Source organism: Panthera uncia, chromosome B1, assembly GCF_023721935.1.
Source record: "Panthera uncia isolate 11264 chromosome B1, Puncia_PCG_1.0, whole genome shotgun sequence".
Lineage (NCBI taxonomy): Eukaryota > Metazoa > Chordata > Mammalia > Carnivora > Felidae > Panthera > Panthera uncia.
In genome coordinates, this window is record NC_064811.1 from 32391256 (window position 1) to 32415165 (window position 23910).

Sequence of the window (23910 nt, forward strand, 5' to 3'; positions counted from 1 at the left end):
GCCTGATGCGGGGCTCGAACTCACGGACCGTGAGATCATGACCTGAGCCGAAGTCGGACGCTTAACCGACTGAGCCACCCAGGCGCCCCATGGGTGGCTTTTCAATTCTTAAACATGCTAGGTCCTTTTTTGCTTCTGTTTTGTACAGGGTGGACTTTCTACTTGAAATGCCATCATTGGCTTTACCAGATTAAATCTTTTAATGGTAGTTTCCTCAGGGAAGCTTTTTCTTACTCTAAAGATTCCATCTTTGTTAAATATTACTCTCATGATATCCTGTACTTCATTTAATAATATTACAAATTATTGTTTAATACTTAAGAATAAAGGCTCTGTGGGAATAGGGTGGGTTAGAGAACATTTCTGGTCGATCATTTTTACCACTCAATCCGTTAGCCTTGTGAATAGTGTTAGCCTTATGAATAGGATACTCAGTAAATATTCATGGGGTTAATATGTTCAGAACTTTAAAAAAAAATTTTTTTTTTTTTAACGTTTATTTTTGAGACAGAGAGAGACAGAGCATGAATGGGGGAGGGGCAGAGAGAGAGGGAGACACAGAATCGGAAGCAGGCTCCAGGCTCTGAGCCATCAGCCCAGAGCCCGATGCAGGGCTCGAACTCACAGACTGTGAGATCGTGACCTGAGCTGAAGTCGAACGCTTAACCGACTGCGCCACCCAGGAGCCCCCAGAACTTTAATTATTCTGCATTATAGATTGTGTGAAGTATGTGATAGAAATTCACAAAGTAAAATTTAAATGACACACTGTTGTAATTGGAGAGGCTATTATTTCCTGGTTCTCTAGAGCTGTACTTGTCCAGTACTGTAGCCACTGGCCACATGTGACTTTTTTTCAAGTTTTAAAAAACTTTTTGAGTTTAAAAAATGTACAATTCAGTGGTTTATAGTATGTTCACAAAATTGTGCAACTGTCACCATTATCCAACTCCAGAACATTTCCCCTAAAATAATCCTTGTACCCATTAGCAGATCTTTCCCATCTCTCTTCCCTCTCCTCTCCTAATAACCAATAATTTACTTTCTGTGTCTGCAGATTTGCCTATCACATGTGTCTTTTGAACACTTGAAATGTGGACAGTCCAAATTGAAAAGTGTTACAATTATAAATTACACACTGGATTTTGAAGACTTTGTATTTTAAAAAAATGAAAATATCTCAAATTTTATTTTGATCATAGGTTAAAATGATATATATATATATATATATATATATATATGAGATAAATCATTGAAATTAGTTTCTCTACTTCCTTTACTGTTTTTAATGTGATTACTAGAAAATTTTAAAGTACATTTGTGACATACATTATTATCTATTGAACAGTACTGTTCTAGAACTTGCAGTTGGTAAGGGTCATAAATGTTCCCCATGGCCATCTAGTCTCATAGTTTCCATGTCAACCTGCTTTGGGTATGTGACATGCCCCAAGTTTCAGAGGATCTTATTTTATTTTACTTTATTTTATTGAGAGTGAGTGGGGGAGAGGGGCAGAGGAAGAGCAAGAATCTCAAGCAGTCTCCACACCTAGTGCTGAGGCTGACATGGGGCTTGATCTCTTGACCCCTGGGATCATGACCTGAGCCAAAATCAAGAGTCAGATGCTCAGCCAAATGAGCCACCTGGACCCCCCTAGAATTTTTTTTATAACTGCTTGAAAGGTGGAAATCTTTCTTATTTGGGAGGGCCTTAGGATAGTAGGGGAAAGAGAAGTCATTTATATTAAATTATGTGAACATAATGGCAACTGTTAAATCTTAAGCCTCTGGGGCACCTGGGTGGCTCAGTTGGTTCAGCATCTGACTTTGGCTTGGCTCAGGTCATGTTCTCACAGTTCATGAGTTTGAGCCCCATGTGAGGCTCTGTGCTGACATCTCAGAGCCTGGACCTGCTTCAGATTCTGTGTCCCCCTTTCTCTCTGCCCCATCCTGCTTGTGCTCTTTCAAAAATGAATAAACATTAAAAAAAAATTTAAAAAGCCCTTTTAAGCCTCATTTCCAACAAATTAGGAAAAACTGAATTTCACATTCACTTGCATTACACCCTAAATTTTGGTAGCTGTGATTTTTTTAAACTTTTTTTTTTTTTTTTTAACGTTTATTTATTTTTGGGACAGAGAGAGACAGAGCATGAACGGGGGAGGGGCAGAGAGAGAGGGAGACACAGAATCGGAAGCAGGCTCCAGGCTCTGAGCTGTCAGCACAGAGCCCGACGCGGGGCTCGAACTCACAGACCGCGAGATCATGACCTGAGCCGAAGTCGGACGCTCAACCGACTGAGCCACCCAGGCGCCCCAACCTTTTTTTTTTTTCTTAAGTGAGAGTGCTAGCAGGGGAGAGGAGCAGAGGGAAGAAGAGAGAGAATCTCAAGCATACTGAGCATGGAGCCCAGTGGATACTCAGTGCCATGACCCTGGGATCATGACCTGAGTTGAAATCAAGAGTTGGGTACTCAACCAACTGAGCTACTCGGGTGTCCCACTACTTGTGATTTGACTAGGACACAAATTAGTAGTTTCTTTACTGGATATAAGAATTTATCTATAATTTTAGGGGTAATGTAGAGCTATATTGGTTTATCTAAATTTAGGTTGAAATTTTTAGAGTAAATTTTCCAGAGTAAATACAAGTAAGACTAATGTGACAAATTGTCCTTTAAAAACATACAGTATTTGCTTTCGTGGAAGTTTTCTGCTCCAACATCATTGTTAAAAGTCAACACATTACAGTGTTAAATGACTATACATTCAGCATTTACTATATGGCGGGCATTGTCTTATATACTGTATTAGTTCATTAAATTCCCCCATGAACTGTATGTAGTAGGTACTTTTATAATCCCCAGTTGACAGATGATGAAACTGAGGTACAGAATGGTTAATTAACTTGCTCAAGGTCACATAGTAAGTTTAAACAGGTTAAATAATAATGTACTTAGAGCTTGTTTATGTATGTATGTATGTATGTATGTATGTATGTATGTATGTATGTATTTAGAGGCAGAGACCGTGTCAGTGGGGGAGAGACAGAGAGTGAGACAGAGAATCCCAAGCAGGCTCCACACCATCAGCACAGATCCCGATGTGGGGCTCGAACTCATGAAACCATTAGAACATGACCTGAACCAAAACCAAGAGTCAGACACTTAACCAACTGAGTCACCCAGGTGCCCCTGTACTTAGAGCTTTTATGATAAAATCTTTGTTTTTAGTTTTTCCTACTGGAATGTAAGCTCCAAGTGGGCAGGGACTTAGTTTTGTTCACTAACACTTGATATATCTTTCTGGCATATAGTAGAACCCAGGAATTATCTGAAAGAATTTTGTGATAATGGTATCAATTCACCAAAAGACTTGGCCTTGGAAATCTATTAAAACTGCTTTAAGTCCGCACCATTGCAAATTGGCAGTAATGTTAATTTACCACATCCAAATTACGTTCAACATTATGTGCTATTTTGCATGTTTTCTGTTATATTTTAATAATCTTTACTAGGAACTGTAGTTCTATTCATCTCTTTTCCTTTTATCTGTTAGAAATGCATTGGAGCAGCAAAGGGACATCAGAAAAATCAAGACCAGCAGAGGTCCCACTGTGTGTTTAGTTGAGTTGGCAGAAGAAGGTATAGAAAAGCAGTTTTGCAGGTGTTCTCATAAAAAAATGTAGTACAGTGATAACACATTTCTTCAGGGTTTCATCCAAAAGCCTTAGCATTCCTGGTCATTAAAATGAATAACACATTGTTTTATTATTTATTTTAAGAAACAACATTTCCATTCTTAAACTGGAAACACAACTGTGAAATAAATTTTATAAAATAAGGCTTTGAAAGCAAAGGTTTTTATAATTGATACTGTCGCTTCTATCCACAATATTCTCATTTAAATTGGGTATGTATTCTCATTTTACAGTAATAAAATTGAGAGATACTAAGTGACTTTGCTGAATTAATGCCACAAGTAAGTGGTAGAACTAGGATTCAACTCACATCTGTCCGACTTCCATACTTTTTTAAATACTGTCATTTTTTACCATTTTCTATCTTCCTTACAATACTTGAGTCTTAAGTGGGATTTTAAGTTAGTTTGCTGAGGGCACTGGGATCAGAATTTTGGATTGTGGAATAAACTGGATATTAAACTGTGGAGGTAACGAAGGGTAATTGTTATGTGATGGAAAAAGTAAGCTGTGAAAAATCTGTCTTTAACTTTCCATTTTCTTTTTATCTTTGGTTATCTGCAGATAAGGACCTTACTCTAGACCATATAGGATGCTTCTTTATAATGGATTCATCATGGTGATTGTATTTTTTTTAGCTAATTTAGTAAAATTTTCATACACTTATAGTGTACTTTCTCTAGAGAAAAGAAAGAAAAAAAAGACCCATTTTCCTCTAATTATAATTTGGGGGTAATGAGGACAGAAATAGGACAGAGGTATACTAATAAAATTAGTAGTTTTTATTTAGCATTTTACTAACTCAAGAATTGGTGGCAATCCAGAAGGCCGCTTTTCTAATTTCTGTTACCTCCTCTTTTCCTCCCAAAACTTTAATCATGTCCTTTACTATCCTGACATTTTAGGGCTATTTACTTCTTTTTGGAAAGGGAGTACTGTGGGAAGCTATAAAGAACTTAGAAAGCATTGATGATGTGCAAGATCTAATTACTCTTATTTTACTTAGAACTGTCAGGGGAGAAATGGAAGTCCGTAGTTCTACTTGTGGCTTCTTAAATTGGTTAGTGAAAGTGTATATGGCGCCTCTGATTTTCATTTTAACATTATTCATTCCTGTGCATACTAGACGAAGTATTTTATCATTGGTAAAATTGTACATTTCATCTTCTGCAAATACCAAGGATGTTAATGATTTTTTAGGGCATAGGATAGAGTTTGCCATGGTATGTTTATAATTACTTTTAATTTTGGTATAAAATTAATTTCAGAAAAATATGAAATACTTTGATCCCAAATATTAGAAGGTTATTAAACCTAATTGTAATGTTTTTAAAATGCATAAAGTTTTAAAATCTTATTAAAAGGTAAGATTAATTAGGAGTCATGTGAAATCTTTTAACATTTGGGTTTTAAGTTACAGATTTTTTTAGTACTTAACATTCTGTATTAAAACTGTTTAGCACAGCAAAAGAGTAAAAATGGTATTTTCTGTTGGAAGTTGGGGGAGGAAGGACCTTAAAACAGTAATTCTTACATTGTCATCCATTAACAAGTTTAAGAAGGTAGGTTTGAAATAAAAAAAATTATTATTGAAATCTTGTGAGGCTTTTTCCATAAGAGCAGATATATTGTGTCACTTAGGTAACATGTTACTTAAGTAACAAAATATGAAGTCCTAACCAAAAAAATGAAAACGTAACTGATATATTAAGGATTTATGTTTTTAACAATTGAGAAAAGGAGATTTGCCATATTAGGAATATAGACCTAGACTAGTAAAGTGTAGTGTAGATTAGAAAATATAAGTGGAGAGCTCGTTTGCAGATGAGTACTTTTGAACATGAATGTGAATTCCACTGGAGGGTTTTCTGAATCATTTGAAGGTCACCGTTGACTCAGAATGGATTGAGAAATTGAAATGATACTATAGATGTGAAAGGACTTAGAGAAATACAAAGTGGGAAGTAAATAGATGTAGATAAATTTAAAAGTCTGTTTTGAAAAGTAGGTAGTTGCCACTGAAGTAAACTAAGCAGTTTAGCTTAGTTTAAAACTAAGCAACTTAAATTGAAGAAGGCATTAGATGATTCTAGTGAGGCATTGATGCTTCAAGAATTTTCATGGAAAGAGAAATTAGATGCTTGGAGTTTTCACCATCTGGGTAGATGGTATATTATTTCAGTTAACCTAAACATCTAGAGTTGTGGTTAGTTCAATTGAGACTTTATACACTAAATGGCTTTTAGTGACCTTGAATTTTCTGTTTATATGTATAGAATCCATGTAACCTGGGTTGTAGTATAACAGCATTCATCTACAGATGAATAGATGGATCACTTTGGACTGAACATACATGAAATTGGCAAATGTAAAATAGGTGTCTGCTATTTTTGTCTAAACATTCCAGTAAAGTCAACAAGCCATTGTACTGTTCAAAGTGGTGTTATTTCATTAAAAACATTGAAGTGAAAAATTGTTAGCTTTTTGGTTTTAAATATTCTTAAAACTGGCTAATTAAATCCTAGAAAAGCACAGGCAATTATTTTTACTAGAGGAGATAATCAAGTTTATGAAAGAGGGTCTTCAAAATTTTTTATAGGTAATACTTTAAAATAGGCTTTTTTCTTGCTGATATGACTAACATTTATTTTCTGTTTATTTTTAAGACGAGCAAAAACCAAATTAAAGTAGATCTTGTAGATGAGAATTTTACAGAATTAAGAGGAGAAATAGCAGGACCTCCAGACACACCATATGAAGGCAAGTACTTTTTTCTGTATCAAAATATTGTGTGTATTAGAACTTGTCTGAAACATTAAATCAGAATAATCTTAAGCAGCCTTAAAGTACATGGAAGGTAACTTCATTTGGCTTAGGGTATTACAAGAATATTTAAATAATAATTTTAGGTATTTATATAGACTGATTTTTCTTACTGAATTTTAGCTAATTTTTTTCTTTCCCCAACATAGATTTAGTTAGGGCCAAATTACAGGTTATATAGTTAGAATTTAACAGGGGAAAACATCTAGCATGTCAAGCCTCTAATTTACATGGACTGTAGATGCTCAGTTATCCTTCATATGGTATCTATAACAAACCTTGCCTTAAATTTCTGACTGATAAAATATTTATTAAAAAAGCTTCCCTCCCCTGTTTGTCATTTAGCATTTCATTCATTCGTTCGTCTTCGTACAGGCTGTATTCCAAATATTTAATTTTCTTTATTCAGGAAAGCTTTGAGTGATCGTTTCAAGACACATAGAAAAGAAAGGAGGCAACTTTGCTGAACTTTGTGTTCACAGATTTAGTCTGTAGTTACTTTAGACAGTGGAATTGGGTGGTAAGATAGAAGGAAGCTTTATAGCTTTTTATTTCCTCATTAGGCAAACCTTCGGTAATGAATATTATTATAAATTTGGGTTATATAGCATAACCAAGGTTCTTGCATATAATAGGCACTCAAATGTATGGTTAATAGAAATCATATAACAGAATTTGTAGTAGTAGCATTTATTGACTTCTTATTTTTAGAGCTTTACATGTATTTTCTCATTTAATCCTTGCAACAAACCTTATGAGGTAAGTAGTTATCATTGTTTCATAGATGAAGAAATTTAAGCTCAGAGAAGTAACTTGTTTAAGGTCACACATCTAAATGGCACATCTGGGATTTGAGTCCTAATAGCCTATGACTTCAAAGCCTATGTTTCTAATTACTTTCTGCTTTCGAATGAATGAAGATTGACTGAATATTGGAAGTGGTGGTTATGTCTATTTTGATTGGGGCAGTCTGTAATGAATAGTTAACCAGAAGTTATCAGAAAACCAAAAGTTATCAGAAAAATTCAATATTCTAGAATATCTTTCAATTTTCATTTAAATTTTTAAAGACCCTAGGATGTCTTTAGCATATTCTACCAAATCTTAAATGATAAAATTTTATTTTCTGTTTTATAGTTCATAATTGCCATTTCTTGACCTCATTTAGTTTTAGATTGTTTATTGAGTGCCTCCTATATGCCAGGCCTTGTCTGGATGCTTTCATGGATGTTATTCACTTAGTCCTTTTGGCAGTCATTAGGTGGAAAAGAGATCTTTCGTTGTCTTATAAAAATCAAGTTCACCTTAATAGTAGATGTTGTATGTAATGATGCACTAGCTGCTTCTTAAAGGCAGGCATTATAAATATTCTTGAATTTTTTAGGTTTAGGATAAAAGACAGTACGGCAGTAGCATTATCATTCTAGAACTCTTCCAGCAAACTGGTATTTATAAACAAGGCACCTCCTGAACCAAATTAAATAGGTAGAATGTTCATTATTCTCTTAGCAACCCTTAATAAAAGTAGATGAATTTTTAGAAATTGGATATAATACTCATTTGTAGTAATAATAAGTTATATGTATATATGTGTGTGTATATATATATGTATGTACATATATACACACACACACACACACACACAAAACATACTCTTTATTAATTGGAAACAAGTTTGGTCATATTTAAGTTTATTTCTGCTGCTGCCACTAAGTGAGACATTAATGTTGATAAGACTGGTTGGTTTGTATTTTTGTTTGTTTTTTGATAGACTAGTTTTAATATGCTTTTTGTAAATTGTATTCTTTTTATCATAAAACTATTGAAGAAAAGCACTGAATATTCAAGGGCATAAACTTAGATACTATTTTTGAGACATGAACATGAGGAGTATTTTGATAATATTTATTGCAGGGTTGATAGTTTTTGATAGTTTTTGTTTTGTCTTTTAAACCTCAATAGCTAAGGCAAGTGTTTCCATGTAGAATGTTAAAACGTTTATAATCATCATTAACTAATGAGGCAACTATGTTGTGTTAGAAGTAATCAGGTTGAAAAGTAGGGGCGCCTGGGTGGCGCAGTCGGTTAAGCGTCCGACTTCAGCCAGGTCACGATCTCGCGGTCCGTGAGTTCGAGCCCCGCGTCAGGCTCTGGGCTGATGGCTCAGAGCCTGGAGCCTGTTTCGGATTCTGTGTCTCCCTCTCTCTCTGCCCCTCCCCCATTCATGCTCTGTCTCTCTCTGTCCCAAAAATAAATAAAAAACGTTGAAAAAAAATTAAAAAAAAAAAAAGAAAAGTAGAATACCCATGGAAAAATTACTGTATTGCACGTTATTTAACTCTCTTTTCTTCTTTTGCCTTAAGAGCTGAGTGGCAAAGGAGCAATTTAGTTCTTGAGCCTTTTTTTCCTAAGAGGAGTTGTGAATTTATGGAATAGTTGTTGATATTTTAAAAACCTTACCCCTTCCCTGTCTTCCTTTTAGATTAAGTTAAATTTAAAGATTATAAAGTTTTAATACCTAAAGCTGTTCTTAAAGAAATGATTTATAGCGAAAACTTTTAATATGAATAATGTAGTTATAAAGTTAGTTCTGTCACTCTGATATATTTATATATATCCAATAATATTATGATTAGTGCAGTGGTTATATGTTGAAAGTTGTCAGAAAATAAGGCAAGACAGAGCATATAAATGGCATGTAGAGTAAAAATAGGATTGGGAGACTCTAGTCCACTATTTACATAGTATATCTGGGCTCTCATGCCCCTAAGAGAGAGTTTTGGACATTCAAGAAGGAACAACTTTATATGAAAGGTTATAAAGACACCATAATCTAGAATTTATCAGAAAAAGTAAGATTCTTAGGAAAAAGAGCCTACACATTAATCAGGACAAATTTATTATACTTCTATTTGAAGCTAGCATTTGTAACTGTAAATATAAATATAAACAGGTGTATCTATATACACAAAACTTTCTCAGGTACTCTTCTCTTACCTATCCTTGTTTGTTTCTTTTGTTTTGACTACTTTCCTTTATGTTTATTTCACTGTTGCCATATGCTTTGTGATTTCAGGCACATGCATCAGTTCAACTCATGCATCAGTCATTATGGGATTCCATTAAAAAGAATTAGCAAGAAAAGGGCTTGAAGAAAGTGGTTACCAAGTGAATTGCTCTTTTGTTTTTCTCCCAGATCCACATTCATCTATTCTTAACAATGGAGGAAGTGGATTTGAGAAAATCCAAGATATACTGAGAATGGAATGTATGAAATTTTGAAGTTAATAATGCTAGTGCATAGTTTTTGTTTTATTTTACTTTCATTATAGAAAGTTTAAGATACATACAGAAGACAAATGGTATAATGAATCCTTGATATACTCCTAATCCAGCTTAAATAACTATCAACTCAGGGCCAGTCTTTCATCTTATCCATCCCTTGATTATTTTGATGCAAATCCTACGCATAGTTTCATATGTAAATACTTCGGTAGCACAGTTTTACTATGTTTTAGAATAATGAGTATTCTACATTAATGGGTCATAAAATCTTAGTTTTAGAAGGTTCCTTAAAGTTAGGATTCAAATTCACCCTCTCATCTAGTGGAAGACTTCCTCTCCAGGGTTTTTTGAGAGACCGTTATCTTCCCCTTGAATTACCCCAGTTAATGGGAAGCTAGATAAACTTCTTTAAAATACATATTTGGCTGCTAGTTGCTCAAGATAACTTCAAAACAGAAAGTTGCCTTCTGTTTATATATTACTGGTTAGAACCGCCTCTTTTGTTGTGTTTAAATACCTATTTAGAGGAAGATAATAGCTTTTTGTCTTTATGCCTACCTGTTACTGTCGAATTTTATTTTTTAAATTTTAACAAGAAGTGTTGGCCTTTAATTTAGGGCACAAGTTAAAAGTTTGGGGCATTTCTGCATGTGAGAGAACCAGTTAGAAGTAGATTTTTTCAGTTTATGACATAACCATATGTCCTTTTTCTCTGTACCATCTCTGCCTTTATACCTCCTTACCGTTTTTTTTTTTTTTTTTTTTAATTCCTTCCATATTGTTTGTTATTTAGCAACTCTTCTCAATGTGGACTAGAAGAAACAAAAGGAGACGGGACCTGTCCGTATTACCTAATTGTTCCAATGAAGCATTGGATTGTCTGTGGATTTAATGTATTCATCTATCTCCAGTCCTATTATTCACTGATAAGCTAATATAGTTATATAAAATGACTATTTTATATGCTTTAAATAACCTTTAAAAACTAGTGTTTTTTTATTTCCTTTTTGGGTTTCAGTGTTAAAATGAATTTGTTGTAATTGAATATAAAGTAGTACATGTTTTGAGATGTTGTATCACTGTATTTGGCTTCACACATTTGACATGAGCAGCATTCTTAACTTTCTGTTTTCCCTGTTTTTTAGGAGGAAGATATCAGCTAGAAATAAAAATACCAGAAACATATCCATTTAATCCCCCTAAGGTATTGTAAGCCTATTTTTTGTGCATGAACTTCTAAAATTTTTTTTTACCCATTTAATTTATATTTTGGTGCTTACTAAGATTACAGCTTTTTGAGTTGTATGTGTAAATTTAGTGTGGACAAGATTTCAGGTAATGGCAGATGGTTTGCTTCTGGAATTAGAATGGAAAGCAAGCTTACTCAGAGACAGCTAGTAATGGCTCTAGACAGGAATAGGAGTTTCATCTGACAATGGCTTAAATTCTAGGTCTGGAAAAATTGGCAGTGTTTCCAAATTTAGCGAACCCTTATACAAATTCTTACTTGCCTTGAAGAAGTATTTTTTTAGGGAAGAATATATTCTGAATTCATTCAGTAGTTATTTGAATACTGTGTGCCAGTATAGCAATAAATAAGACATACTGTCCTTCCTTTCATGGAGCTCACATTCTAGCAGGAAAATAAAATTATGAACAAACAATTGTAACTGGTGAATGTTAAAAGACGAAACAGCCTGGGTCATGTATAACAAGGGGAACTGAATTAAAACTTATTTTTTCACTAAACAGCTTCCTTTATTTTATTTAAAAATTTTTTTTAATGTTTATTTTTGAGAGAGAGAGAGACAGAGCGACAGAGAGACAGAGAGACAGAGCGTGAGTAGGGGAGGGGCAGAGAGAGAGGGAGACACAGAATCTGAAGCAGGCTCCAGGCTCTGAGTGTCAGCACAGAGCCCGATGTGGGACTTGAACTCACAAACTCTGCGAGATCATTACCTGAGCTGAAGTCAGATGCTTAACCAACTGAGCCACCCAGGTGCTCCTGAACAGCTTCCTTTTAATCTTTTGCTGTCATCACTTTAGTTAGGCATTCAACTTTATTACTTTTCCTGTTTTGCCTATTTAATCACCTTTCTATCTCTGCCACTCCTGTTCATTCTTTGCACTGCTGTAAATCTTCTTAAAGTGCAGTTTTGATGTTTCTTTTCTTTCTTTGTTAATAAAGTCTAAACTCCTTAGCTGGGCATTTAAAACCTTCTGCAGCTGGACCCCAATCATCATGTTCTGGAATTTATTCAACCTATTGGTTGTTCCCATTTAAGAAAAGACATGGTAATGGAAGTTCCAGGATGCGTTGGGGTCACCTACCGAGTTTGGAGCGTCTATTATTCTGTTGCTTATGTACATCTATTTTCTGATAACACCAGTTTGATTTTTTTTTTTTTAAATTGTCATAAAATACACATAAAATTTACCATTTTAACCATTTCTTTTTTTATGTCTTTTTTTTTTTTTTTTTAAATGTTTGAGAGAGTGCAAGTGGGGGAGAGGCAAAGAGAGGGGACAGAGGATCCAAAGTAGGCTCTGTGTTGTCAGGCTTACAGCAGCGAGCCCATTGTGGGGCTCAAACTCATGAACTGTGAGATCATGAGCTAAGCCAAAGTGGGAAAGTCAACTGGGCACCCCCCATTTTAACCATTTCTAAGTGTAATTCAGTGGCATTAAATATAGTCACGTTGTTGTGCAGTCATCACTACCATCCATTTCCAGAACTTTCTCATCTTAATCTGTTAAACAGTAACTCCCTATTACTTACCCCATGCCCACAGCTCCATAGGCAATGTTCTACTTTTTCTGTATGAATTTGACTATGTGAGGTACCTCAATTAAGTGGAATCACACAATATTTGTCCTTTTGTATCTAATTTCACTTCATATAATGTCTTCAAGGTTCATCCATATTACATACAGCATGTATCAGAATTTCATTCCTTTTTAAGGTTAAATAGTATTCCATTCATATATGCTACATTAAAAAAAATTTTTTTTAACATTCATTTATTTTTGAGAAAGAGAGAGAGACAGTGCAAGCAGGAGAGGGGCAGAGAGGGAGACACAGAATCCAAAGCAATCTCCAAGCTCTGACCTATTGGCTGAGAGCTCATGACCTGAGCTGATGTTGGATGCTTAACTGTCTGAACCACCCAGGTGCCCCTATATATGCCACTTTTTTAACCATCAAGGAAGGAACATTTTGGTTGTTTCTACCATTTAAGCCTGGTTGATTCTTTTTTCTTGCTTTTTTTTTTTTTTTTCTAGTATAAAAGTAGTTTGCGCTTTTTGTAGAAATTTGAGAAAATTACATATTGAATTATTTTAAAAAACATTTTTCAATATTAGCACTTAGAGATGGCCACGATTAAGTTTTCATCTTATATCTGTGACTTAATTTTCATCCTCATCCTGGTTACCCTCCACTGGTTTCAATCTAGGTTGCAGTGTTATCATTGGAATGAATAGTCACTTGAGGATACTTTAAATTGTTGAATACCATAAGTTTAACAGAAGATTTTATTTTTTACTTTTTTTTTTAAAGTTTATTTATTTATTTTGAGAGAGAGATAGCGTGAGTGGGAGAGGGGCAGAGAGAGAGGGAGAGAGAGAGGGGGGGAGAGAGAGAGAGAGAGAGAGAGAGAGAGACCGACCAAGACCCAAGCAGTCTCCACGCTGCCAGTGCAGAGCCTGATGTGGGTCTCAGACTCCCAAAACCATGAGATCGTGACCTGCTGCCACTTAACTGACTGAGCCACCCATGTGCCCATAAACAGATGTTAAACGTTTAGTGATAAGGTTGCCCTCATAGCCTACAAAAACTTTTTAATGGAAACAAGGAGGAAGAAAGAAAAGACCTCAAAAGAGACTGCCCTCAACCACTATATTTTTTACCATTAAATAATGGCAGTAGCAGCTGTCACTTGGTTTGTGCCAAAAATTTTATATGCCTTTCCTGCGACAGTGTTTATAATAGTTCTAATAAATGAGGGAACTGAGGCCTAGAGGTTAAATAGAACGCAAATCCCATAAGGCCCAGTGTGCTCCACTTTTTTTTTATCTTAATGAGGAAGGAGTGAGTCATAATCTCTAAAACAGTAAATATGACTCCACCAAGAACAAGAGCAATTCACTGAAGTTCAGATGTACTTCAGCCATTTAACTGGCTTTATGATTTATTTTAAGTAATCTCTGTGCCCAACGTGGGGATCAAACCACAATCCTGAGATCTAGAGTGGCGTGTTCCAAGTGAGCCAGCCAGTCATCCTTGGCTTAATTATTTTAGGCAAACTGTCTTAACTGCTGTGTGCCCCAGTTTCTTCATCTGTAAATCCTCCCTTGGGATTATAAAGATTAAAGGAATTAATCCATGTGAAAATTATTTCAATAATTCTATCAAACATTTTTTCACATATTTGATACATCTGACATCAAGATACACCTTTCAGTGGATGTGATGTCATAATTTAATTGGCAGAGTTTTTTTCTTAGGGTACATAATCTAATGGTGTATTAAATAATTCATGGTACCTGAGATTTAATGAAATAGTAGTACTTAACAACTGTGCCTACACAAAGTAAGCATTATGTAAATATTAGCATTAACCAGCGACTGCCACTCTAAAAGGCCCTTCTTGAAGCAGTCTGTTGGCTTCCCTCTGTGACATCATTTGAAAATTCAGCATTGACACTTAAATTTCCTGTATAAATTGACATTCTCATTCATTGTTGGAGGGAATGTAAAATGTTGGAGTTGCTTTGGTACATAGTTTAGTCAAAATGGTTAATACAGGGTTAGCTTATTCTACTTTTAGGTATCTACCCAATAGAAGTGAAAACATCTGTCCACATAACTTGTACATAAATGTTCATACCAGCACTATTCATAATGACCCAAAAGTGGAAATGACATAGATGTCCATCAACTGAATGGATACACAAAATGTGGTAGGTTCATGCCATGGGATATTATTTGTGTTATAAAAATAAATGAAGTACTGATAATGTGGTACAAGATAGATGCACTTTGTAAACATCATGCTACATGAAAGAAGCCAGACACAAAAGGCCACACATTGTATGATTTCATTTATATGAAACATTGGAAGAAGCAAATCCATAGAGACAAAAAACAGATAGGTGGTTGCTTAAGACTGAGAATATGTGAAGAATGGGGAGTGACTGCTGATGGTTACATAGTTTCTCTGTGAATATGCTAAAAACCATGGGGTTGTGCACTTGAAATGGATAAATTATGATCTCAGTGGAAGTGTTTATTTCCCTCTATAGTCTTATATAGCTCCACAGTGATTGTGTAGCCCTGGCTCTGTTTCAGGCACTTGATATTTTATTTAATCATTGAAATCACTGTTTTATAAGTCCTTTTCTTATTAGCACAATGAAAAAAAGAGACTCATAATCTAAGAACAGAGTTCATGTTGCTCTTCAGACCACAACTGTCCTAATTCCAGCCATTGCATATTGGGGTACCTTCAAGATTTAGAAAAGTCTTCCTTCAATCATTCAAATGTGTTCCCTCTGGCTTCAACTAGTCAGTTGTAGTTATAATTTAGTATTATTTTAAATATGGTACTCATTTATGGCATTAAGCTTTCGCAGTAAATGTTAATGAACATATAAATGTGTTCTAGATATGTACCATATTGATTTGAATTTTTACTGATGGGTAAATATAACAAAGAATGGAGTTATATTTGTAAATTTCTGGCTGGATTATGTTCACATATGTTTAATATTGTGGGCTTATGCTTAATTTTAAGCCTCATGAGATAAAAGTATCAAAGGTAGCTGGCTAAATTCTCTTACTGTGCAGGTAAAATTGCCCAAGATTGAAACTTAGATTGAGGAGCGCCTGGTTGGCTCAGTCGGTTAAGCGGCCGACTTTGGCTCAGGTCATGATCTCGCAGTCCATGAGTTGGAGCTCCGCGTCGGGCTCTGTGCTGACAGCTCAGAGCCTGGAGCCTGTTTCAGATTCTGTGTCTCCCTCTCTCTGACCCTCCCCCGTTCATGCTTTGTCTCTCTCTGTCTCAAAAATAAATAAATGTTAAAAAAAAAAAAATTAAAAAATAAATAAAAAAAGAAACTTAGATTGATAGCTTAATAGTGGTCACAGAGTATTTCTTATTTTTATTCTGCAATAAATTACTAACCTGAAGAGCAGAAAGTTTGCTTCTAGACGGAGGAGGTATATCTTTGAGTCAGCTGAATATAGTGTAAGAAGAATTTTATTCAATGCATACAATCAGTGTTATTTCTGGAGTGAACTATAATGAAAAAACTCATTAAATTAGGAAAACTCTAGCTCAGTGATTTGTCCAATTATGTATTGGAGATTAGGTTGTGAATTTTCCTCTTTCGCCTTGGCATTATAAACATAGTTTTTATATGTGAAATTAAGTATAAATACCATTGCTAATAACCTTTTTTAAAAAAATTTTTTTAATGTTTATTTTTGAGGGAGAGACAGACCATGAGCAGGGAAGGGACAGAGAGAGACACAGAATCTGAAGCAGGTTCCAGGCTCTGAGCTCTCAGCACAGAGCCCAACATGGGGCTTGAACTCACAAGCCATGAGATCATGACCTGAGCCAAAGTTGAATGCTTAACTGACTGAGCCACCCAGGCTCCTCTCATTGCTAATAATTTTTAATGGGTCTGCCCACCTGCACAGGCATATTTAAAATAAAATAGTATTTTCTTTTGTACAATAAGTTAGTTAAAGTTGGTTTAATATTGTTTTGTGATCAGGGTCAAATATGACTAAAGTAGGTCATGGTAAGTGTCATTGTATTGTTACTTTTATACTTCATCCCCTCCAAGTTTTTTTGACATTTTTGTTGATATATAACAGAGATGTTAGCACTATGGGAGAAAGTGATGAATATAGTAGATCTGAATTGTGTGTACAGAATAATAGGACAAAATTCTGGACACCTGTGGATACCATTGGTGATAGTAAGGCTTGAGAAAGATAAAGACATGAAAAATCTGAGAAAGGAGGTAGTTGATAAAGAATAACAAAGAAGAGAGGAATAGGGGAGAAAGAGTGGTAAACCACAGAAAAAACTAGAACATTTATTTACATCTATACTAGTGGATAATCAGTGTCTTCTTGAAAAATTTTTTATTATATCATTTTTAAATTCAGAAGTATTTATTCTAACTGTAGATTATAGTACAAGTAAGAGTTTAATAATTTCCTTGATCTTGCATATATGCATGTTTGTCTTCGTATGTCTATAGAGATCATGGTTTGAAGATGACTCTTTAAAAAGCAAGATACCTTAGATCACTTGCCTACACCATAAACATTCTGACAACTTCAGCAGTAATTTAAAATTAATTTTCCAATCTTGTTGAAAAGATTGAACCAACTTTTGTTTTAAAGTCACAAAATGCTATAATGTCCTTGAGTTACGGAAATTATGGCATCTGGTTATTTTATATCTTTAAAACATATCTGATTCATTACTTAAGGCTCTTTAATGACTTCTCATTCCCTTCATGTAAGCCCGCTTTCTGAAACCAACCTTAGCCTATCTCTCATGTCATCTTAAAAATATATATATATATTCAGTTTCAGAAGTCTGGCTTACATGAAGGGAATGAGAAATCATTAAAGAGCCTTAAGTAGAGTAGTGAATCAGATATGTTTTAAAGGTTACTCTTGGGTTTCAATGTGGAGAATGGATTTGAGGAAGCAAAACTGAAGGTAGTAAAGTCATTAGACTGTTTAGTAACCAAAGTGTAGAATGATGGTCTTGTTTAATGAGATTGTGATTCTGTGGATGTCATCTTTGAAAGCAATAAAATTATTTTAAGAACAAAAAAAGGATCAGGGCATGGAAAGAGCCCCTCAGTTTTAGGTATTTTGTTGAAGTGCTTTTCCAGCATATAAGTTAATGAGTAATTAAGTGAGGAAGTAGTAACAGGTAGTATAGACAAATTGAATCACAAGGAGAAAAGTGGAAGCTATCTGTTTAGCTTCTTTCCATAAATAGCTTAGATTTGAAGCATATATTGATGAGTCAATTTTTGGAAAGTACTATAAGCTTGGCTTTTATAGTAATTAATCTATTAGGTGTAAAGGAGTTTTGACTCCGGTGACTATTGTAACCTGTTAGATATAATAACAATAATAGGTTCCCTCCCCTCCCCCCAATAACAATTGGTTCCCCCCCCCCAAAAAAAAAAAAACCTCATAAGTAAGAGACGATGAACTACATTTCATTTCATGGTGATCTGTTAGAGATAGCATTTTCACTTTGTTGGTTTCTTACTCATCAGTGCTGAGACAAATAGGCAATTGGAGACTCAGAATCTGAAATGAGATTGTATAAGTGTGTGTGTTGTTCTATTTGTGGCTAGTTGTTTGATTTTGGATAAATTTTCTTTTTTTCTTTTTTTTTTTTTTTTTTTCATTTTATTTTTAAAAATTTTTAATGTTTATTTTTGAGAGAGAGAGAGTGTGAGTGGGGGAGGCTCAGAGACAAAAGGGAGACACAGAATCTGAAGTGGGCTCCAGGCTCTGAGCTGTCAGCACAGAGCCCAGCCTAGGGCTTGAACTCACGAATGGTAAGATCAGACCTGAGACAAAGTCAGATGCTCAACAGACTGAGCCATCCAGGCATCCCTGGATAAATCTGTTAAACACTAAGCCTTAGTGTCTCCTCAGTGCCAGTATCTTCCAAATGTTTGTTGAATTATTTTTTTAAAAAGAAATTGAGGGGAAAAAAATGTTGCAAAATATTAGAAGCCATCTTACAGCTACTTACTACTTAAATGCTTCCAAGCACTGATTTTACTTACTTTGTCCTTCACACCTCTTCTGCATCCTACTTGACACTAAATAAATTGCCATTTACTATCTGTATTAATTTTGATTTTATATTACTTCATCTACCTAAGTGGATTTTAGTCTATGTTGTAGTTATTATAGCATGGAATATTATGCTAGGTAAATTATAAACACCTAATAATTGTTGGGTTTCTTCAGAGGCAGAACATTTATTAAAAGGTTTAAAAATAATGTATGTCAGTGACAACATTCAGCTTACTGAATGCTTTGTCTTCCACACCCCTCCCTTCAGGTAGGCAAAATGATGGTAATGTAAGTATGGACATTTTTTTTTAATATGAAGATTTCATTTTCCTGTAGTTCTATTTGAACTATATGTGTTTTATTTCTGTTACTTAAAAACTCAAGTGTGCTTTATATTCTAGGTCCGGTTTATCACTAAAATATGGCATCCTAATATTAGTTCCGTCACAGGGGCTATTTGTTTGGATATCCTGAAAGATCAATGGTAAGAGATTTTGAATTCACCTTCTCCCCTCTCTCATATGAATTCCAAACTATATTTAGAGTGTTACCTGTGTAATTGCCTCAGAACATAAGCATATATTATAATTTCTCCTATTTGGGCTGTAATTTTGAAACTTTATAAAGTCTCTTAAGTGCATAATCAAAAATGTGGTAGATTTGAGATCACAATCATTATTTAAATAGTGACTTATTAGGTAACGTTAGATACTAGCTCTTACATCTTGAAAAGCTTTGATTTCATTTATTTTGGTAAATTTAGTTCTTGCTATCTCTGAAAGATGTTTGTGAAAGACTAACATAATTAAATATTGAAGTAATCAGCTCTGACTTGGATGTAATATAGGCAACAAAAATATTGAAAGTTGTGTTAATTGGACAGAGTTAAGGTTCTCAGATTTGAAGAAAGGAGTGCCTTTGTAGGTGATATCTTCATTTGTATGGCACTTTATACTGCTTTCACATGTTTTGTCTGATCTGATTTTAGCACAGTGTTCTTACCCTTTAAATTCAAACCTAGCTCTGCCATTTACTGAACTGTCGTCCTGAGCAAATTACCTAGCTTTTGTGCCTTAGTTTCCTCATCTCACAAATAGGGTTAACACCTGCTTCATAAGGCTGTTAAAAGTATTACATGAATTGGTTTATGTAATTTTCTTAGAGTAGATCCTGGCATAGTCTAACAACATGGATGGAAAAAACTAAAACAAGTATAAAAAGACATTGGAGTGGGAGAAAACAGTAATAAGTTTATGTGTTTGATTTGTTAAGAAATGGAAAGAATAGAACCTGAACAGGATGAAACAGGAATGACAACATTTAGTGTTTGGATGATTTGGTTTATTTAGTAACTGGATAAACAGACAAGAGTTGTTGGTTTGGTTTGGTTTTTCTACTCTTTTTTTTTTTTTTTCTTCAATATTTGTTTATTTTTGAGAGAGAGAGATGAACAGACAGACACACCATGAGTGGGGGAGGGGTAAAGAGACAGGGAAACACAGAATCCGAAGCAGGCTCCAGGCTCTGTGCTGTCAGCACAGAGACTGATGTGGGGCTTGAACCCATGAATGGTGAGATCATGACCTGAGCCGAAGTCAGATGCTTAACCGACTGAGCCACCCAGGTGCCCCTTGTTTTTCTATTCTAATAGCACATCTGGGTAAAGCCGCCTCCCTCAGATCATCTCTTGGGATCTAGTTTCTTGATATATATTCCATACTGTTAAACATTGAGTAGTGTGGAATAGACCTAATCTGTCCTTCTTTTAATTTGTAGCTTTTTGCAATTTATAGGACTCAGTATTTTTATCCATAAAGTTATCTGAAAGGCCCAGGCCCCTTATAATAGCTCAATCATTCAGTGGTACTAAGGAATGTTTGCAGACATTGTACTTTTTATTCACTTGGTTTCTGGGATATTAGGTCTTCTATTTCCCCCTTTCCTATGTCCACTCCCAGACTCCTTGACTCCTTAACTAGTTTCTCCCTTTTCTCCTGGAGCTTTGCACATGACAGTACTTGAAAGCTAAGTCTTTACCTATGCTCCTCTTCATCTATACTCACTTTCTTGGTATGCTTATCTGATTTTATAACTTCACTTTTTAAATACCAGCAACTCATAAATTTATCTTTCTTGAACTCCAGGCTCATATCCTGCTACCTGCTTAACATCTTTACTTGACTATGTATATAGTAGACATCTCAAATGTAAACATGTTGAAAACTGAACTGATAATCCCCTAACCCAAAACCTGGTTCACCCCATCTAAGTTATTGACAGCTACATCCTTGCATTTGCTCTGGCCAAAACATCCTCATGATCCTTGGTTCTTGTTTCTCTGGTACCCTGTATACCCTGTTTGCAAATTTTGTTGGTGAAACCACCAAAGTCTTATAAGCAGTTGCACTGCTACTAACTATCTGGCCCACATCACATTACTTCTTTCCTGGATGATTACAGTAGCCTGCCCCCCTGTTTGTAACTTTGCCCTACTCAGCAATTCTCAGCAGCTAGAATGATACACTCTCCTCCCTGTTCCCCCCGCCCCCCTTTTTAAAAACAAATAAAGCTCTAGACTGAAATTTTCCACCGACTTCCCTTTTTGCTCAGAGTTAAGCCAGCAGTACTACCACATCTGATTATCTCCCTATAGATAGTTGAAAGAAGATGGTGAATGTGTAGAGAGAGAACTTGAACTTTTGTACTGAAACACTTTGTGTCAACTATTCTCATTTCCTTAGGCAGGTGTGAAGTAGCTAAATTTAGTCTCATTTCATATCTATATAATTGAAATGTTAAAAAATAATATCAGATAAAATAGGTGAGATTGGATATACATGGATAATCCTACCTACCCTCTCCCCCCCACCCCCCCATTTATTGAGGTATAATTGGCAGTCAGTGGATATTCATGTTTAGGCTTCAGAGCTGGAATTTGGTAAAGAAAACTACAAGATAGTAATCTTCAGAAAAATAAATTGAGTAAACATTGAATAATTTGGGATAGGTGTGCTAGAAGACAGTTTGTTAGTCTTGGTCTTTTATTAGTATATATGGATGGCGATTTACCTTTAATATTTAACAACTTAATGTTAGTATGGTTTATTTCTTAACTATACAATGTGTTGTATGAAGAAACTATTCTCTGGTGTTTTTCCACTGACACCTATTCTGAATATAGGGGATAGAAGAAAATAACTACACATAAAAATTGCACTCAGTGAAACTGCCCTTCCAAAAGCCATAAACAGGCATTAAGAGAATATTTAGATGACTGATAAGCAATACTCAGTGTCATTAGTCATCAGAGAAATGCAGATTAAAATTACAATTAGATACTACTACACACTTATAAATAGTTCTCTTGCATTGATGGTAGGCATATGGTTCAACCACTCAACCAGCAGTATCTACCAAAGCTAAACATACACCTTTGATATGGCATAGCAAATCCACTCCTAAGTCTATATCCAAGAGAAATAAGTGCATGTCCACCAAAAGACTTGTACAGGAATATTTATAGCACATTTAGTCACACCATAACAACCCCATATATCTATCTATCTATCTAGACATATATATATATATATGTCTAGATAGATAGATATATATATGTCTAGATAGATAGATAGATATATATGTCTATATAGACATATATATATATAGACACACAAATAACATGGATTATTCTCACAGGCATGTTGAGTGACAAAAGCCAGACGTAAAAGAGCATGTACTGTATAGCTTTTTATAAAATTTAAGATAAGCCAAAACTATGATAGAAATTAGGACAGTGGTAGGGGTAGATGAGGGTTGTGAAAGGGAGTTGCATGAGAAGGCTTTTTGGAGTGCTGGAAGTACTCTATATTTTGATCTAGGTGATGATTACATGGGTGTTGTATACATATATAAAAATTCATCTAGCTGTATAACTCTGCTTATTATACTCTAATAAAAAATTAAAACAAAAGTTGCCATTTTTAAGTAGTTGTCAGTGTTTTAAATAAACATCGATTATGTTGATGGTCTTCTGGAAGACCCTTAATAGAAAATAACAGTCAACAATAGAGACAGTTCACATGGCTATTGTACATATTGAAGGCCTTACTCTGTATGCATGAATATATATTTTTAAATTTTATTTAATTTTTTAAATTTATATCCAAATCAGTTAGCATACATATAGTGCAACAATGACTTCAGGAGTAGATTCTTTAATGCCCCTTAACCCATTCCCCCTCCCACACCCCCTCCAGTAACCCTCTGTTTGTTCTCCATAATTAAGAGTCTTATGTTTTGTCCCCCCCGTTTTTATATTATTTTTGTTTCCCTTCCCTTATGTTCATCTGTTTTGTCTCTTAAAGTCCTCTTATAGTGAAGTCATATGATACTTGTCTTTCTCTAATTTCACTTAGCATAATACCCTCCAGTTCCATCCACCTAGTTGCAGATGGCAAGATTCCGTTCTTTTTGATTGCTGAGTAATAATCCATTATATGTGTGTATATGTGTGTGTGTGTGTGTGTGTGTGTGTACACAACCACACATACATATATATGCATACAACCATATGTATGTATGTATATATATGTATGTATGTATGTATAACCACATCTTCTTTATCCATTCATCCATCGATGGACATTTGGGCTCTTTCCATACTTTGGCTATTGTTGATAATGCTGCTATAAACATATGTCCCTGTATGCATGAATATTTAATTTGCCATCTTAACTGTGTTTCTGTGATCTGAGCAAAATTGATTTACTTAAGATAGATTTGTAAGGTATGTCAACCACTGATTATTAAAATTAGCTGACACAAGTTGAAATTTCATAATCCTGTTTACCTGTTAGGATTTGTTTTTTACATACTAAATCCTAAAAATCTCAATGCATTGTGTATTTAGTTAGTACTGTGTAAAACAATAAATGGAATGAAAGATTGTATGTTCAGTTGTATGCTTTTTTCACATTACTATGTTTAGATTTAAAATTTAGAGCAGTCAAAAAATTCATATATTTCTTTACACTATCAAAGATGTTATAATTTCTGTAGTACTTAGAGCCAGAAGACTAGGTTTTGTTTTGATAGTAATTTTATTACAACTAAATTAAAACAATGTCATTCTTTACCATTAATTTTCTTGTCTAGCTTTTTAAAACTTTACATTTAAAGTGGTTTTTTTCCTCTATCATTCATTTTTAAAAATTTTTTATTGGAGGGGTGCACCTGGGTGTCTTAGT

The 23910-nt window shown here is 34.7% G+C and overlaps 1 protein-coding gene across 3 annotated transcripts in view; it reads left to right on the forward strand.

Moving 5' to 3' along the window:
- The window catches only part of UBE2K (ubiquitin conjugating enzyme E2 K), a 71932-nt gene that overhangs the window by 35565 nt on the left and 12457 nt on the right, over positions 1-23910 (forward strand). Inside the window, exons 1-5 of one of the 3 annotated variants that reach the window (XM_049631978.1) lie at positions 3695-4318; positions 5160-5261; positions 6366-6459; positions 10953-11011; positions 19066-19148. In XM_049631978.1, coding sequence (XP_049487935.1) covers positions 4292-4318; positions 5160-5261; positions 6366-6459; positions 10953-11011; positions 19066-19148 — 365 coding nt within the window. In that variant the 5' untranslated portion in view covers positions 3695-4291. Of the gene's footprint in view, positions 1-3694; positions 4319-5159; positions 5262-6365; positions 6460-10952; positions 11012-19065; positions 19149-23910 lie in introns of those variants that run through there. The other 2 variants (XM_049631980.1, XM_049631979.1) reach the window with 2 other exon arrangements.